The sequence below is a fragment of the Alligator mississippiensis genome, chromosome 6 (assembly GCF_030867095.1).
Source record: "Alligator mississippiensis isolate rAllMis1 chromosome 6, rAllMis1, whole genome shotgun sequence".
Lineage (NCBI taxonomy): Eukaryota > Metazoa > Chordata > Crocodylia > Alligatoridae > Alligator > Alligator mississippiensis.
Window position 1 is genome coordinate 18,064,407 of NC_081829.1, and position 17,525 is coordinate 18,081,931.

General features: G+C 43.7%; 1 protein-coding gene across 7 annotated transcripts in view; it reads left to right on the forward strand.

Annotated features, from left to right (window-relative positions):
- The window catches only part of GBF1 (golgi brefeldin A resistant guanine nucleotide exchange factor 1), a 152,088-nt gene that overhangs the window by 65,203 nt on the left and 69,360 nt on the right, over positions 1–17,525 (forward strand). The window contains exon 1 of one of the 7 annotated variants that reach the window (XM_019489367.2): positions 3,022–3,115. The exons of the other annotated variants lie outside the window; for them this stretch is intronic. Within the exon in view, the coding sequence (XP_019344912.1) occupies positions 3,037–3,115 (79 nt within the window). The 5' untranslated portion in view covers positions 3,022–3,036. Of the gene's footprint in view, positions 1–3,021; positions 3,116–17,525 lie in introns of those variants that run through there. 7 annotated transcript variants of the gene reach the window in all.

Below are 17,525 nucleotides of genomic sequence, written 5' to 3' on the forward strand. Positions count from 1 at the left end.
CTCTCCCCCAGCTGTGTGGAGGAGCTAGGTCATGTGGCCTACTTTATCTGCTGTTGGTCTTTTCACTCATTTCTCCATTTGGCTTCTTTTTTGTTTCACATTCAGTCCTTTGTAGAGCAGGGAACCTACATCATCAAGCTGCCTGCTGCCAGATTGCAGCAGTTTGAATCGGACACTTAAAAACAGAAGCAGGTGCTGGAAACCCTATTCTCCCTTTGGTCTGAGTCAGGGAGTGCTAGACTTCAGCTGAGGAGTGTGTGGGGGATGTTTGTTAGTAAAATCTTGAACTAGTTAATATTTGTAATTCCTCTTACACAATATAGAATAAAGATTCCACAAGTTGATGATGGTATTGAATTTTCTTGTAGTTCAGGTGGACATTCTTTTATGGCACCTTCTTGCATGTAGACACATGGATACATGACTCAAGAATGAAACATTATACATTGGGGATCCTAATATCTGCAGGCAGCATCTCGAAGATGAGAGCACAGGCAATTTGCTCCATGTTCATCCTAGTTATCGCAAAGCCCTCATGGTCTGGGAAGCTGCCTGCGTGGTTCTTGGTTTGGGGGAAGTTTGATCCTTTGTTAGTTTGGTACTTACATTTAGGAGTTCTGCTAAAAAACTATGACTTTCTGATAGTGGTGCTGGAAAATTAGTACTTTATCACTTATGGCATTGACCAGTAATAGGGCCAAGAAGGGAAATACTTCAGTGAATAATCTAATGACCACACTGTTTATGTAAAGTGCCACAAATCTTTTTAATTCTGGCATGAGTAGAATTGAAAGAACCTCAGTCTCTCCCTTCCTGTTGGAAAAGACCCTCCTGAATAGGAGGTAGAAAGTCAATTTGTAATCTCAACCTTGGCTGGGCTCTCTTGGATCCAGATAGGCTTTACTGGTCTGCTCTGGGGTATGAAAACATACTGGGTGCTTTTTGGAGGCTTGTTTGAGACTACTGATGGGTTGAGAATGTGATTTTAGATCTGGCTTGTTTACTTTTCATTCCATCCAGGAAGAGCACACACCAACTGCTGACGCTTCCTTAGCTTGATGAAGGGTTTTTGAACCCGAAAGCTTGCTTAATAACTATTCTCCAACCATTTGGGTTGGTCTAATAAAAGATATCAAATTCACCCAAGGAACCTTGTCTGCCTATGTCCTTAGACCAACACGGCTACAACCTAAACCCCTGCATCTTAGATCAGTGGGGTTTCTCCATCTGGAACATATACTACTATTGTTCACAAACAAATGCTGATTTTTTTTGGGGGGGGTAATTAGAAATTGAACCAATTGGAAGAATGGGACAGTGTTTTGTGAGCAGTGATTCCGTTTTTCCACTTTATCCCTGAATGGTGAAAGATGGGTGCAGTCTTAGGAGGAGAGAACCCATGATTTTGTGAGGCTGCACTGGATGAAGGAGTAAGAGATTTAAAGTATCTTGTTGAAGGTTTTATTTATTTTTTGTGGTTCTTGTCATTTGTTTTAGCTTTTAGGAATGATGCAGAAGTTTCTTTTAGGATGCCTCGCCTTATAGACCAAAGCTCTTGTGCATCTGTGGCATATTTGTGTGTCAGATTAATGTGAACCAGGATTGAGCGGTGGGTACCTTCCTAAGGAGTATTGGATAATATTTTGGCAACACAGGGAAACAAAGAAAGAGTTAAAGTGAACTATCACTTGCGATGCCTCTTCCACTCCTACCAGGAGTAGCTCTTGCTTCTACTCATCACTGATCCTCTTGTCTGTGACTTTTTTTCCTAAGGGGTGGGGGATTAATTCAGTGTGATAAAACATCCGTTATTTGTAAGTTGATTGAGCATAAAGTATTTCATTATAAAATGGTCATCCATCATTGGGAGGCTGGGGGCTGCAAAAAACATTAACTGTGCACTTCTGGCTGGAATGCAGCTTTGCCAGAATAATGCAGCTTCTGTGTAAAGTATGCAGCATAAAAAAAAAAAGGGGGCTGTTCAGGAAAACAGGTGCTGAGCCTTCTCTTCCAGAGCTTTGGGATATTATCCCAAGTTTCTGCAAGGGCCCTCAAAGTCCTTCTGTTACCTATAGACAGTCTTTCTGCTTAAGCAAGTGGCCCCTAAACTAAGTAAAACCCTTTCTGAGATTGACTTCTCTATACATGTTGTTCCTAACAGAGTATGGCACTGCATTTTAACCTGGTACTCAAGCTGCTTATGTAAAGAGATGGGTGATCTCAGTAGTTCAGGTCCATCTCTCCTATAGATCTCATGTTTCCACAGTTGACACTTGTTTACCTTTGCCACTTTTTAGTTTTGTGTCTTTTTGAAGGACTTCTTTTTTTGCAAAATATAGACACACAATTAGAAGTAAATATGCGCACACACACCACACACCCCCATGTCCCTACAAACCTCTTGTGACTCCTGTGTGTCACTTGACAGTCCAAAACATACCTTTATTATTATACCATCCTTATTCCCTTTACAGTGATCATATTGTACATCCATACTCCCATGAATCCACTTGCCCATCACCTTCACCTTTAATTGTTGCAGTCATACAAAGGACCACTTCCGCATCTCCTTCGCATCTCTCCCACCTCCCTTCCAACTTCCCCTCCTGATTTCCCAATCCTGTGACTCATCACTAATTGTAACTGCCATCGTGGTCATGGTTGTCTCCGTCAATGTTGTCATCATCCTTATCTTAAGCTTTAATGCTTTAACACTAGAAATTCTGTATTGAAATGGATGACTAGTTCCTGCTTTTGTTCCCATTCTTTCTTTTAGCTAGTAGCTTAGAGTCAATGTTGAAATGCATTTTTTCAGTATGTATTTCCTACTGAAGTGGTTGGAGAGCAAGTCTGAGGATGTGATGGGAGTATGTTAAGTTTGGATTATTGAAACAGTTGGTATAGCTAGATACAGGTCAAGTTGATCCATTGTGAAAAGACAGGGCATGCTATGAAAAAACTCCCAAGAAACTTTGCCCTTTTTCCTTGTCCCTGTTCTTCCCTGATTATGTGCACAATTCTTTGACTAGGTAAAGAATGGTGAATGGACCGCATCTCCTAGCAGTAGTGTTGCCAGTCAGTGTAAGAAAAGTATTTCCAGTCCAGGAAGAAAACAGTGAGTTTGTGGAGAACTTGTCTCGGTGACAGTACTGTTTAATGCATTCTATGTTTGGAAGTCTAAGCGTGGGGCTTGCGCCCCTGTGGCCGCCCAGCCTATCGGGGTGTGGCCCCTCCCTTTAACTCGCCTGCCACGACTTTGATGTTAAACATACTTTAAGAGGGGTCTGCAGTGGAGATCTTTCCCGGGTAGGCATCCCCATAGATGGCGGTACTTACGATCGTCCGATGTGATGTTCTATGGGGCTCCGCCTCCCCTACACCCTGTCCACTCGCCAGCCGGTTGGTGATGCATTAACGATGTTTTCTGGCCCTGTATGACGGCCGAGGACCTGTCTACCAGGTTCCAGTCACTCTTTTCCCCCTCTTGGGGTAGTTTTTACTTCAAAGAAAATATTCCTCTGAGTAAGAAGGGGCTGCAGAGCTGCCTCCCTTATCCCAGCGCCCTCTCGGGGTCTCAGATGCCTCCTCTCCCCTACCGTAAGCAGGGAGCTCCCTTGCCTCCTTGGTGTCAGCTTCTTCCGGTGGCTGTGTGGGTGCTCCTGCTTTGCCTCCTGCAGGAGGCTTAAAGCTTTCCCCTGTGCTGCCTGCTTAAGCCACACAGGCTGGGTTACCTCCTCCCCATGCTGGAGCCCGCCTCACGCGCTTCCAGCCCATGCTCTCTCTCTCTGGCTCTCCCCCCACCCTAGCTCCGGCGGGGCTTTTAAACTTTCCCGCAGAGGCCGGTACAGCCGCTGGGATTGGCTCAGCTGTTCCCTGCGCCAGAAACAGCTGATTAAACAGCCGGTGTAACGCTGGTCTGTGTGACTGCGGCCGCAGGCGCAGCTCGTGCTCCGGCTGCTCTGCGGGAGGTACATTAGCCCTTCTGGGACTTGCTCTCGGGGTCTGGGCCCCGCAGGGTCTTCTCTCTCCCCCTCGAGAGCCTGTGGGGGTGCCTCACCGCCACACTAAGGATGGGTCTAATAGGAAAAAAATATATTCTAAAATAATTAATTTGTTGAATCAAATAATTAAGTCACAGGTTCTAGAGTGACAGTGACAGAAGAGCTTGTCAGCATTTGACTACTGCTCTTTAATATAAGATTATTCCTACCAAAAATGTTTTGTACTTTCACGTTTGGTTGGTGACATTATAAAGGCAAGTAGCTAAACTCAAGCAGGTTATTTCTTGATCTTTCTCTTCTGTGGCCAAAGTATTAAAGTCCTGGTGATCTTGTTGACTGGAAACACTCCAGTAAGCTCAAAGTTAAAAAGGCTTTTTGTCTGGGTTTGGGATTTTTATTGGCTTCAGCCGTATTTGTGTGTTAAATTAATCTACAATGCATGTGTGCTTACCTAATTTGAATATGAAATTTCCAAAACACTGGGTGCAAAACATGAGACATTGACTGTGCACTAGCTTGATACTACTGCACAGTAGCATCATGTGGCAAAAACTGCCATGACGCTACTGTGCAGTAGTATTAGGCTACTCTGCAGTAGCGTCACAAAGGTGTTCACCAGCTCTACTGTGCAGTAACTTGAGTTACTGCGCATTTATTTAGTATTTGCTTTATACAAGTATGAGAGAAATGCGCAGCAACCACTGCGCAGTAACACCTCGTAGATGTGCCCACTACATAGCAAATTGGAGTTAGGAAGCTGAGGGTTGGGGAAAAGTAAGATAAAAACAGATGCTAAAGTTGAGCATTTTTTATGCCTTCCAAAGTGTTTCTGGGTGACCTAAGGACAAGCTCCTGGATGCTTCTTCAGACAGCCTGCAGTGTAGTCTCAGCAGTGAATTGGTGATTTTGGTCTGACTTCATTGACTGGGTCACTTAACAGTGACAATTGTCTTTATTTTTCACATGGGAAATGAGCAGAATTGAAATGACCTCCCTAAGATCATGTGGGAAGTTGAAGTGGTAGATTCTACTACAACCAGTTCCTGATTTTGAAGTCCCTGAACTGAAGCATGTCAGTGTCTTGCAGGTCTTTCCTGTATAGGAGCTTCATTGCTGTTGGAGTCAAAGTTTTATAGTGTCTTGCTTAAAAATCTAGAAACTCTCGTGGCTTTGGCTAAACTAGAATTTGAAAAGAATTGTCAGTTGAAGTTAAAGCTGAGGTTGTGGTACCAGAAATGTTGGGGTTGAGAGGTTAAAGCAGAGTGTTGTATGTGTTGGTCTGGTAAATGTGTGTTTTGAGGGCTAGGCTGCTTCATGCCCAGAGGGAAGGGAATGTTAAGTGTGAATCAGGAGATGGCTTGAATAAACAGGTCTTGTTTGTGTGACTGAATTTGTGCTGTGCTGTCACTTTTAGGTCAGGCTCATTGTGTGCTATGCAGCCAGTGGTGATCTTAATAAAGCCAGAAAAAGGCATCCTAACAGATGTGGCCCACAGTGATTGTTTTTTAAACCATTATTTCTAATCAAATATATTTTCTCTAGGTTATACGAGATATGGGATGGCTTTTCTGATTCCTGACGTGAACCTGCTTGCCCAATTAAGCTGATGATGTGGGGGAACAGTATCGTAGGATCACATGGGCTGTTTCCTACCTGAACACTTATTATCTTTGTTGTATTGGTGATTACAGGCTCCAAAAGAGATCTGGGCATTCTACGAGTGTACGTACTAGTCCTGCCCTGGAGATCGCTGACAAAGTTATGACCAGGTTACGAAACGCCTGGACACAGGAGGAGGGGTGGATGTCGTATACTTGGACTTCAGGAAGGCCTTCGATACGGTATCCCACCCCATACTGGTGAACAAATTAAGAGGCTGTGATGTGGATGACTACACAGTCCGGTGGGTGGCGAATTGGCTAGAGGGTCGCACCCAAAGAGTCGTGGTAGATGGGTCGGTCTCGACCTGGAAGGGTGTGGGCAGTGGGGTCCCGCGGGGTTCGGTCCTTGGACCGATACTCTTTAATGTCTTCATCAGCGACTTGGACGTGGGAGTGAAATGTACTCTGTCCAAGTTTGCAGATGACACAAAGCTATGGGGAGAAGTGGACACGCCGGAGGGCAGGGAACAGCTGCAGGCAGACCTGGATAGGCTGGACAAGTGGGCAGAAAACAACAGGATGCAGTTCAACAAGGAGAAATGCAAAGTGCTGCACCTAGGGAGGAAAAATGTCCAGCACACCTACAGCCTAGGGAATGACCTGCTGGGTGGCACAGAGGTGGAAAGGGATCTTGGAGTCCTAGTGGACTCCAAGTTGAACATGAGCCGGCAGTGTGACGAAGCCATCAGAAAAGCCAGTGGCACTTTATCGTGCATCAGCAGATGCATGACAAATAGGTCCAGGGAGGTGATACTTCCCCTCTATAGGGCGTTGGTCAGACCGCAGTTGGAGTACTGCGTGCAGTTCTGGGCGCCACACTTCAAGAAGGATGCGGATAACCTGGAGAGGGTACAGCGAAGGGCAACTCGTATGGTCAAGGGCCTGCAGACCAAGCCCTACGAGGAGAGACTAGAGAAACTGGACCTTTTCAGCCTCCGCAAGAGAAGGTTGAGAGGCGACCTTGTGGCTGCCTATAAGTTCATCACGGGGGCACAGAAGGGAATTGGTGAGGATTTATTCACCAAGGCGCCCCCGGGGGTTACAAGAAACAATGGCCACAAGCTAGCAGAGAGCAGATTTAGATTGGACATTAGGAGGAACTTCTTCACAGTTCGAGTGGCCAAGGTCTGGAACGGGCTCCCAAGGGAGGTGGTGCTCTCCCCTACCCTGGGGGTCTTCAGGAGGAGGTTAGACGAGTATCTAGCTGGGGTCATCTAGACCCAGCACTCTTTCCTGCTTATGCAGGGGGTCGGACTTGATGATCTATTGAGGTCCCTTCCGACCCTAACATCTATGAATCTGTGAAAGTAGACAGTACTAACAGTGGGAGCAAAACTTGTTCAAGGTCACACAGCTTATCATTGGCAAAGCTGGGAATAGAACCAAAGTCGCTGGTGCCCAGTGCTTGATCAACTTGACCACATTGTCCCAGATATGTATTTTCATTTATCGGATACATGCAGTGGTGAGCTGCCTGAGAAAATGGCTTAACTAAGACTTAAAGTCTTAGTTGTCCTTGACCTTGGGCTCCTCTGTGTGAAGCATACAATGGTAATCCATCTTCCATGAAAACTGTGGGTTTTTTTTTTTAGTTTTTTTTTTTTTTTTTTTTTTCAAGGAAGTCTCTAGACCTGAGCATGCAAGTGGTCACACATTGGAGCAGTCCTTCATTGTAAGAGTAAATAATGGAGAGATCACCAGTGTACTGCTCTGTTGATCTGACCCTCCACTTCATCTAATCAAAATGAGAATTGCTTCCCTTCTTTCATGCCTGGGTTACTAATAATCACTGGTGATCTATGACTCTTGAACTCTTTTATAATTTTAATATTGCTTTAGGAGTGTACAAGTTGCTGCCTGCTAGATTAGGGGCTCCCAAACTGTGGCACGTGTACCCCTGGGGATTCACAGGACCTCTCTGGGGGGGGGTGTACAGGAGAAATTGTGTAATGGAGGATTTAATTTTCATTATAATAATAATTGTCATTTAAGGAGTTAACATATAGAATGTATGCTGGTAGATTAATACATGATACATTTGTGAAAGTTGTAACAATAAGGTGCATTCAGCTTCCAGAGGAAGGTGATGAGTCTGAAATAAACTGGGGGTCTCTTGATACTTTCTGAGACCATCACATTTTTCTTACACCCCTCTCTGGGTTTTGTTTTCCTCACTGATACTTTTTGGATTCTCTGGTAGTAGAAAGCTTCATGGCTTTTTTGGGATTTGTTTCTCTTTAATTTTCCCCCTCGGCACTCAAGGGCTTCCCCTGAGGAAGAGGGTAAACAGCACAGGCTAACAGCCAGAAAGCTAATTGATGATAAAACTGTAATTCTCTTTCTCCAGACTCTCAAGAACAATGGAGCTTTCCTTTTGAAAACGTGGTGAATTTGCAATGAGAGTGGTATTCATAGTGTGCTAGCTGCAAAAAGCTGTGGAGAATTACTGTGCTTTAAAGTACTGCAGAAGAACTTTTAATTTCTCTTGGGCTTTTAAATTGTCTGCTTAGTTTGGACCTGGTTTTGTTCAAGGCATATATAAAATACCACCATGGAGTAAGTACGGTGACCGAATAGAGTTCTGTAGTGTGTTACAACCTAATTGCTCTTTCTTCGACATGTGCCAATTTCTTTTAGAAAGGAAAAAAAGAGTGCTTAAAGTTGACACACATCAAACTTGTGCTGTCAGTAAGACGGACAGATCAGTCCATCGTCTGGACTTGGCAGCGTGCGATTCAGTTCCCTATGGGTTTCATTTAGCCCAGCCGGCCTTGTTAGAGCGGCCGCTCTCTTGTTCTCGTATTAGAAGGGAACCTTGGGAAACCTGGCCCTAATTCACAACAGCAGCAAGATCAATAACTATCAGTGTTTGGTCATGGACAGATGAATTTGTCATGGGGTGGCTGCTTTTGCTTTGATTTAGTTTGATTTAGTAATTTCATTTGGAGTTGAAAGTCATTGCCTCAGAGGGGATTGGTTGCCCATGGGCACTGGAGCTTAGAGCTGGTGGAAGTTCAGCTCAGGGGCTGGCCGTTGTCTTGTGTTTGTTGATTTTGTGAAAGAAATCTCCCAAAACATTCTGTTAGTTAGAAGTAGAGACAAAATGTGAAGCTTATCTGTGCTTTTGGTGCGCTTTAACCAGGCTTTACGGATGTCTTCAGTACCGATTTATGAAAATCAGTTTACAAAATGTTGCTTTTTTTCCTTTTAGTAATGTGCATTATTGACCTAGTGTGACTGTTGATTGTAGTCCTTGGGTGAAGGAGTAGAGAACTCTTAAACAGCTGCTAGAAATCTCTTAAGGTGTGTTTGTGATTGTTGTGTATCACAGTCAGCTTATTCCAGCGTGACTGCTGAGATGGTTATCCCCTGGACCAAACAACAGTGGTTCTTGTGAATTATACTGACATGCATCAGTGGGAGCCTGTAGCTTTAGTTATTTTTACTAGTAAAATAATTATTTTAAATAATTACTTTTAAATAATTACTTTAATTTTTTCTGAACTTTAACTGAGCTAATTGAGAGAACTGAAGTTGCTGTTTCTCTAACACATTTGAGCCCTTAAGTTGGCCTTTGTTTTGTTTTTTTAACATGGAAGTAAACCCACAGACATGGGTGCATCTGGGTCATCGACACCAGGGTACTGAGAGGATTGTAATTCACTTGATCATTTTGCAGACCTGAAGCATAAACAGCTTGATGCTTTTATGGTAACCAGCCTGAATCACTTGAAGAGCTGTCATCTCTCCAAAGTTGTACTGCCCTAAATTGCTTTGGGTGTGATGCCCCCTCTGACTTACTCTTTTTACTGTCTGAAGGGTCTGGATTCTAGATCTCAATATTCTTGAGGTCTCCATTTTTATACAGATGTGTTTTTTTTCAGAAGATTGGGGCTGAATTAATAACTCATAAAACAGAATAGATGGGCTGTGTGGTGATACCCTATTTGATATGATTGCAGTGCTCTTTTTATACATAACAGTAGAACATACCACAGTGAAACCAAAGGAAGTAGCATATTTAATCATGGCAAATTCTCCTGCTGTAGTTTGTACTTAAATGGCTATTTTTGAGAGTAGTAATGAACCCACTTTAGGAACTGGCTTATACAGTAAGATCTGAGAACTGCTGTATGATTATAACTCTATGGTTAGTTTTAAATCTATCAAATAGCTTCCTCCTTTGAAGAAAAGTTCTTCAAAAAGGTTTCCTGGAGTTCAGGTTTCAAGCCATCTTCATAAGTAGGGTATGAGGTATAAGGCCTTTCCAGAGCCATGGGAACTGAAGAATAGAAAGTTGGTAGAGTCTTAGAAAAAGCAAGGAAACAAGCTGCCCTCCAGACATTTAAAGATCAGCTTGGCCAAATTCTTTTCTTTTGCTGGGGAACAAGCTCCACGACTGATGTTGAGAAGTCTGTAGAGTAGTATGCAATGAGTGTCTATGAAGATTTTCAGCATTGTATCCCAGTCAAACACGTTTGAACTACATTGGTCCTATGGAAAGTTGCTTTAATGCACAGCTTCTTTTCTGTATGTGGCATGTAATGGAGGTTTCTGGAAATTATCTTTGGTCAACATTTAAACTGAATTCTAAGAAGGGTAGGTACTGCAGCTCCCTAGAGGTTCTAAATTTTCCGCTTGGAGTCTAAAATGGAAACTATATGGCAGCGGTTTTCAGCCTTTTTAGCCTCGAGGCGCCTTTGGAAAATGCCAGCTCTTAGTTTTCACTTTTGTTTTGACTGTATAAAAATAATAGAGCATGTTTTTTGCTGCTGGGAACTCAAAGACCATAACTATAGATTTCTTTTAGAAACTTCTGGGTTTATGTTGGGAATCATGTTTTCAAACCTAACAGGGCCGTGGCACCCTGGTTGAGAATCACTGCTATATGATATTAGTAGATCGTTACTGAACAAATGCAGTGTGGAGCAATTGATTATTGACTTGAAGAAAACCTTGTAACTTGCTGAAGAAGCATTCAGGTTACAGGGTGAGAGTGAGTTGTCTAGGATTAATTCTTTTTCCTGAATACCTTTAACCTTCCCATGCCAAATAGCTGCTTAATTTAGTTGAGTTTTAGTGCTGCACTGGTTCTGGGGAAGAACCTGTTGGGCATAACCTCCAACTAATAAATTAATGTTAATTATAATTTGGGGAAGAGTTATCAGACTGGAATCAAATCAAGTTTCCTTTAATGCCGCATCTCGTGTGTATCAGTGTCTTCGTGCTTCAAAATGATGGTCGGTGCTTTGTTTAAAGCTTGTTCAACAAACTTCAGCTGAAGTGCCGCCATTGCCATTTTGAAGTACGGGGACACTGATACGTGAGATGCTCTGGGGGCATTAATTAAAATGGCTCTGAGCCACTCTAATGAAAGCCTCCCTCCCCCCCCCCCCCCTTTGCGCCAAGCACATGTAAAATTGCCCACGGATTCCATATGGCCTACACACATTTCTTGTTTGTTCCACCCAACTTCCCTCCTTCAAATCTAAAGACATGAGTGGTTGTATCACCTTGGTCTCCAAATGCATTGCTAATCTTTTGCCTCCTGTGTTTGTAAGCCCTTGGAGTATGAACCATGAATATTTGTTATTGGTCATCAGTGTGCTTGTTGATGTTAATATATTTACTTTCCTTCCAAAAGGGTAGCTATTGAAATATGTCCAACTCTGCAGTCGAGCACTGCAGGCACATTGAATAACCGTGAGAGTGGTGTTGGTATTTTGGCTGTGGACACCTGATCAAATGCTTGATCAGGAGAAATATCAAAGGATTTTCTACTGGCCACACAGAGCAGCTAAAATCTGTTAATTGTTAACACTGGTGAAGCTGTAGCAATGGTTCAGCAAGGGTGGCAGGCTTCAATAATGGAGTCAGGGCCTTAAATGAGCTAACGATGTCTTGACCAGATCAGGAGTTTGACTCTCAGTATGTACCTTATGTTGTCCTCCCCAAAATAAAATCTCAGTTCTGAGTGGCTCTTGAGATCCCAGCACAATGAAGCAATCATTTGTTAAAGTCATGTTTAGTGAAAGGGAGATAAACATGTGAAGCTGCAGTGTGACAAATGAAGGCATTTGTGCCATTGTAATGAAATTAGGCAAACAGAACAGGCTTGACAGCTCTGGGTTCCCCCTGTCAAAATGCATTTGTAATTGTAACTCTGCATTCATGTGTGGCTGTGAATGGCACTGTTTTCCTTTCAGTAACATGGGCAGGGCCCCTGAATGCTTGCACTTAATTCACAGGGAATTAGTCTTGAAGAGTATATTTTAGAGACTTACTGAAAAGGACTGGTAATTAACCTCTTGGCTCTTTCTCATTAGGAGGGACTGCCTTCTTTTTTTTTGACCCACATTTAACTCCGTCTCATACAAACCTGCTGTTTTGTCACTATGTATTAATGTAAAGCATCAGTTTTAGAGACTTTAAACTGGTGCTTTTCAACCTTTTTAGACTCAGGGTACCCCTTGATAGACTCAAGGCACACTTTGCTAGACTTGAGCCTGTTTGGAAACTTGTGGGAATTGTTAGGGATGGTGATTTGTATTATAAACTTTTTGAGTTACACTTGATAGACTGGACATGGTGGCTGTACACCTGGGATCTGCTGCTGTTTGTTTTCAGGCATTTGGGGCTAATGGATTATGTGACCAGACTAATATCAAGTTTAGGACTGTCCAATTTATTAATGGCCAGGGGCTGCACACTGTGGGGGCAGCACTAGTAGGGGTTATAGCCTCACCTCACCTTCACTGCAAACACCCCTGGCACCATGTGGGCAGAGTGCTCCCCTCATGCTGCATTGTATACACAGGTGGGCAGTCCATTACCTCCTTATTGTGGGCTCTCCCTGCACTCCAGGCTGTGCTGCACTGTGCTGCCTTGCCCTGCCCCCTGGAAAGAGAATTGGGGGAGCCTGGAGACCCCAGCTGCAGCACTGTCTGAAGCGATGAGGGGAGCAGCAGCCAGGTGGGAGCCAGTCTGTATAAAAATAGTAGCCTTTTTGGATTTCAGGAGCCTTTTCTAGATCTAAAGTTTTGGCACATTTGTAATTTGAATTTGCTAATCCAGATGCTTCACACCCATTTGTTCTGGGATATTCTTTCCCTGTGGCTGAGACTTGGTATGCAGCACAACTTGGAAAAACGTATGTCCTGGAGCCATTAGATGCGGAGTGTTTTTGGTTTAGCTTTAAGAATCTGGGAGCTGGAGTTATTTGAGACAACTTTTAGATGAAGCCCATGAGGAACAACTTTCTTGTCTCTTGTGTCATTCTGCAACTTGGAAATACAAGATACAGTTAGCCTGGGTGACCGGTGTTCAGAGGTGATTAAAAAATGGAAAGCTTTCAGCTATTTTGGTCCATTGACTGGAAGTCCTGTAAAGTGTCAGTATTGTTAGGGGCCCGGGAACAACTATATGGTAATTCATTGGCTGTTAGTTTCTCTCTTTTTTTAAACCTCTTTGGCTCTGATCATTGGCTTCAGAAACTAATCCACATTTTGCAGAATATTTAAAGTGGAGTAAGATACTCTGGTTCTGCTAGAGTCATCTCTGAATTAACCAACAGACCATTTTTAAGGACTCCATGCTTGTATCTGATTATCATGTTGCATGTCTGTCTGGTTGAGTTTGTCATAGCACATTGTATAGGTTTAAGAATAAGTAATGTGTTTGAAAAGTTGAGAGAATATTACAGACAAAAAAAAAATCTCTGCTTTCAAATAAAATGGACTCTTTTAAAAACATCCTATTTGTTGCGACATTTTAGCTTGCTGTGGGAGTGATGTGCCTCTAGCAATGCCCCACCATTTCAAGAGAGGACAGAACTGAGTTTGCACTGTGCTGGTGTAGTATGAAGGTAGAAGGAAAGCTGCCTGTGTGAATGTGGTTGAAATATTGAGGGTTAGCTGAAGGAAAAAAAAAAAGCATTCCATTGAAATAGCTTCCATAGGAGAGCCTGGCAATGCTTTTCTTTGACACAGGTTTTTGTATGTGTCCCAAATATTGCTGCTTTTATCTGTTGCTTAGTTAAATAAGAAAGTGGAAGGCTTGTTTGAATGTCATTCAGTACTTAATTGGGAAAGGTGTATCATATGCTTGAAACATTGCTCCCTGAATTGGTTGGTGTGTGTTACAGTGAGATGCGTGTAATAATGTTTAAACAGTCTTCCCTAAGACTGGGAGTCAAAGGGCAACAGCTGCCGCATAAGAGTAGGCCAGGTCATGTGGTTTGAGTTGCAGTTGCCTGTCCTGGGGACAAATGATGTTGAAATAACTTGTCATAAACAATTTTTTCTCATTCATTTAATCTGATTCGGAACGCATAGCCGACCCTGATAAGAGTCACTCAGGAGTGAAGTGTTTAACTACCAGGGAAAGCAGCTTATGTGAGCATTTTAGATCAGGAATGTGCGAACAGCATATCAGCAATAAAATCTCTTCAGAGAGGGATCCAATCTCATGCACCAAAAGTAAAGGGGAATGAGCAGCATAATATGTACCTTGTTTGCTAAGATGCAGTTTCTACCAGCTTGGCTTTGGGTGCAGCTGAGTGGGATTGCTGCTGGGACAGTCGCATCTTGATTAGCTGTTGCATGGTGGTGGGGGTAGTTCCTAGTTTTTCTAGTCGAAGAGATTAAAGTGCTTTTATTTCGGTTTTCAGCAAGGAATAAGCATCTTTAGTTCTGTGGCTATTGCAGAGAGTGGGTAGTAGGCTATAGCCCTGTAAAAACACAGCTTACAACTCAAAGGCCCGTGGCCCATATTCACAAAAAGATTTAGGTGACTAATTCCTATTTGAAGTCAATGGGATTTAGGTGCCTTAATCTGTAAGTGGATCTGGATATCAGCAACTGCAGCCCAGATAACCTGGATGTGAAACAGCAATGATCATAGGAATTAGTTTTGTGCTAATATAGTCAATCCAGAAGAGCTGGTTTCCTAATATATTGCTGAAATGATTAAGGATATTCCCTTTCTACTACTTTAGCCCCCATGCACTGTTTTGGATCATTGAAGCTTAACTCTGTGTTGTTATGATTGATGTTTTGCTTTCTTGTAATTGCATTAGAGGGACTCCCAACTTTCTGTTGAGGAAGAGGGGGAGGTATCCTGAAGCTGTTTCCCAAAGAAACCCAAGCCTTCCATGAATCATTAGAAACCAGTTCACTATTGTTTCCCCCATTTTGAGCAGTTTGAACAGAAAGAGCACTTAAATGGTGGGGAGGCATTGATGATCTTTTGATCTGCTTTCTCCTTGCTTGCTACAGTGTGTGTGGGGGGCATGTCTACACAAGATGCTGATTGCGCAGTAGCTGAAAAATACTGTGCAATAGCGTGTCACAGCATGGACAGTGCTAATATGCTACTCTGCAGTATTAGTAGGCTACTGCGCAGTAGTGTCACTTAAAATATGTTCACTGGGGCTGCTGTGCAGTAACACCAGTTACTGCGCATTTATTTAGTACTTGCTAATACAACTACTAAATAAACATGCAGTAATGACTGTGCAGTATTGTCTCATGCAGATGCACCCTCTGTGTGTATACGCATAGGCACAGGGGATATTGTAGCTTCTAGTGCATGTGTGAAGTCAGGTGCCTACACAGAGGAGCCTCCAGTGTTTGAGAGCCTGTGCACTGGAAAGTATCTTTTCCTGAGAAGTGTACTGGGAGAGGCTTCTCATCAACATTTGTAAGCCTCTAGCTAGTGATGACTACCTTGCTGGAAAGTTGTGATGTCTGACCCCAGCAAAGAAAGAGCCGAGGCATGTGAACATACACATTTTCCATGATGTTTTTAACAATGGTCTGACCATTAGGGTTTTTATCATATTTACCCAAATCCAAGATGATTTTGAATTTAAGACAACTCCTCCCCCCCCCCCCCCCTTATTAGCTTCTAGACATGGGAAATTAATTTTCCCTGTCTAGAATCTAGTTGTTTGAGGGTCCTCTTAAATTTAGCCTCCTCTTCCCCACCCCCACCACAAGGAAAGCAGCAGCTGGGGAGCAAGCAGCCTGCTCTATAATCCTTGCCAGCTGCCCCATCCCCATGCCTGCCCCCTGCTGTCTGTCCTGTCCCTACCTCGTGCTGTCCCTCCTGCCATTTGTGCCTGCTCTCCCCCCATCCCCACCATTTACCTTTTGCAGCTGCTCTGGCTCTGTCTCTCCCCAGCACCACATGCCCCTTTCTCCCATACTCGCCCTCACTCCATGCACCCCCCTATCTGCTACATGAGCCACCCTGGTTCTGTCTGGAGCTGCAGCAGCTGCTTGCCTGGCATGTACTCAGATCTAACAAGAAGCCCCCACCCCACTGAATGGAGAAAAAAATCTTGTCTTAGATTTGAATAAATACAGTTAGGCAAAATTTCAAACCTTACATATTTCATTTAGTCATCTGAAGAACTGCTTGAAACAAGCGATTACCAGTTTCTTTGAACCAGGGGAGCCCTGTTAATGCACAAACCTTTTTACCATGTATTCTTATCAAGCCTTTCATTGAAAAGTGCTTGTGGGAGTCCCAGGGTGATCTTTGGACCACTTATCATGACCTTGCAGACCACGCTAGGGTAAACCTTTATTATAAAAGGTGGTAGCACTGCCTCCCTTCATCTATCAGCTGCCTGTAGTGCTATTGATTCTATGGCATTCTTGGAAATGTCTGCTGTCCCGAACTGGACCTGAGGAAGGGCATCATGTGCCCAAAATTATGGCTAAAATCTCTCCCATCTATGCACTTGGTCCAATAAAGGTATTGCCACACAAATCTTACTTCTTGCATATTTCTTGGACCATCAAGACTACAGTGGCACTAATGTGTCCCTAGGAGGAAGGGATGTAGTTGTTCACAAACAATTGTGCTTTCAAAGATGTCTCCAAGAGTCTGAATCCTCCATCCACAGGTATTATTATGTGAATGTAACTTCTTTTCTTGTTTGTGGGGGTCTTCTGGATCTAAAAGTATAAACTGAAGTACCAGGGCTGTTCAGCTTGATGGCCAGTTTTGACTTTGGGGAATCCTAGTCTTTAACTGCATCGTATTACAAATTACCTTGTCCTTGTAAGGGTTTTAACTATCAGTAAAAAGACACTTTTTTCCCTAATTGAAGATGAGACGCATGTAGCTCAGACACCAACTGGGTGATAAAGACCCTATGTAATATGATACCCTCGTAATATGTTCTAGCATGGGAATGACCAAAATACAGCACGTGGGCTAAAGGGAGCCACATCATCTGGCCTATGGGGTTCTCCATGGGTCCAGAAATTTGGTGGTGTCGTGAATGGTGGTAGCATTCAATTGACATGGCTCTGGAAGCTGCTGCAATTAATGCTTCCTCTGTTTGTCCTGGTGTCAGATTTCCAGGCCCATGGAGAGCCTCATGAGCTGGATCTGGATTATGGAGCTTTGTAGGCGGTGGCAGCGTGGGGCTGAAAAATTGGTGGTGGGAGGAGTGGCAGGTGCTGTAGCTCCAGAAACTGCAGCAGTTAACAAAGCTATCACCAAAATCCAGCCCTGCCGGTCAGATGATGTACTCTGGATCCAGCCCACAGATTGGCCCTTTGCCACTCATCCAGTCTGTGGGCCCAGCAAAGTTGGATACCACTGTTCAAGCACATAGTGGTTCTGTCCACTCATCTTTCCTATTTAGACTGGGAAGGTATACTAGAGCTCTTTATAGCGAGACTAGCCAACTGCCTTTCAGGAATGATGGGAGGGTGGGGTGGGCGGGTGGGGACAGAATGCTGCCACCCACCACGCTGCGCTGCCACCGCCTTCCAGGAGTGTGGGGGGGGGGAGGGGGAGCTTGCCCTGCTGTCCCCTCTGTCCCCCTCAGCCAGCACCCCATGCT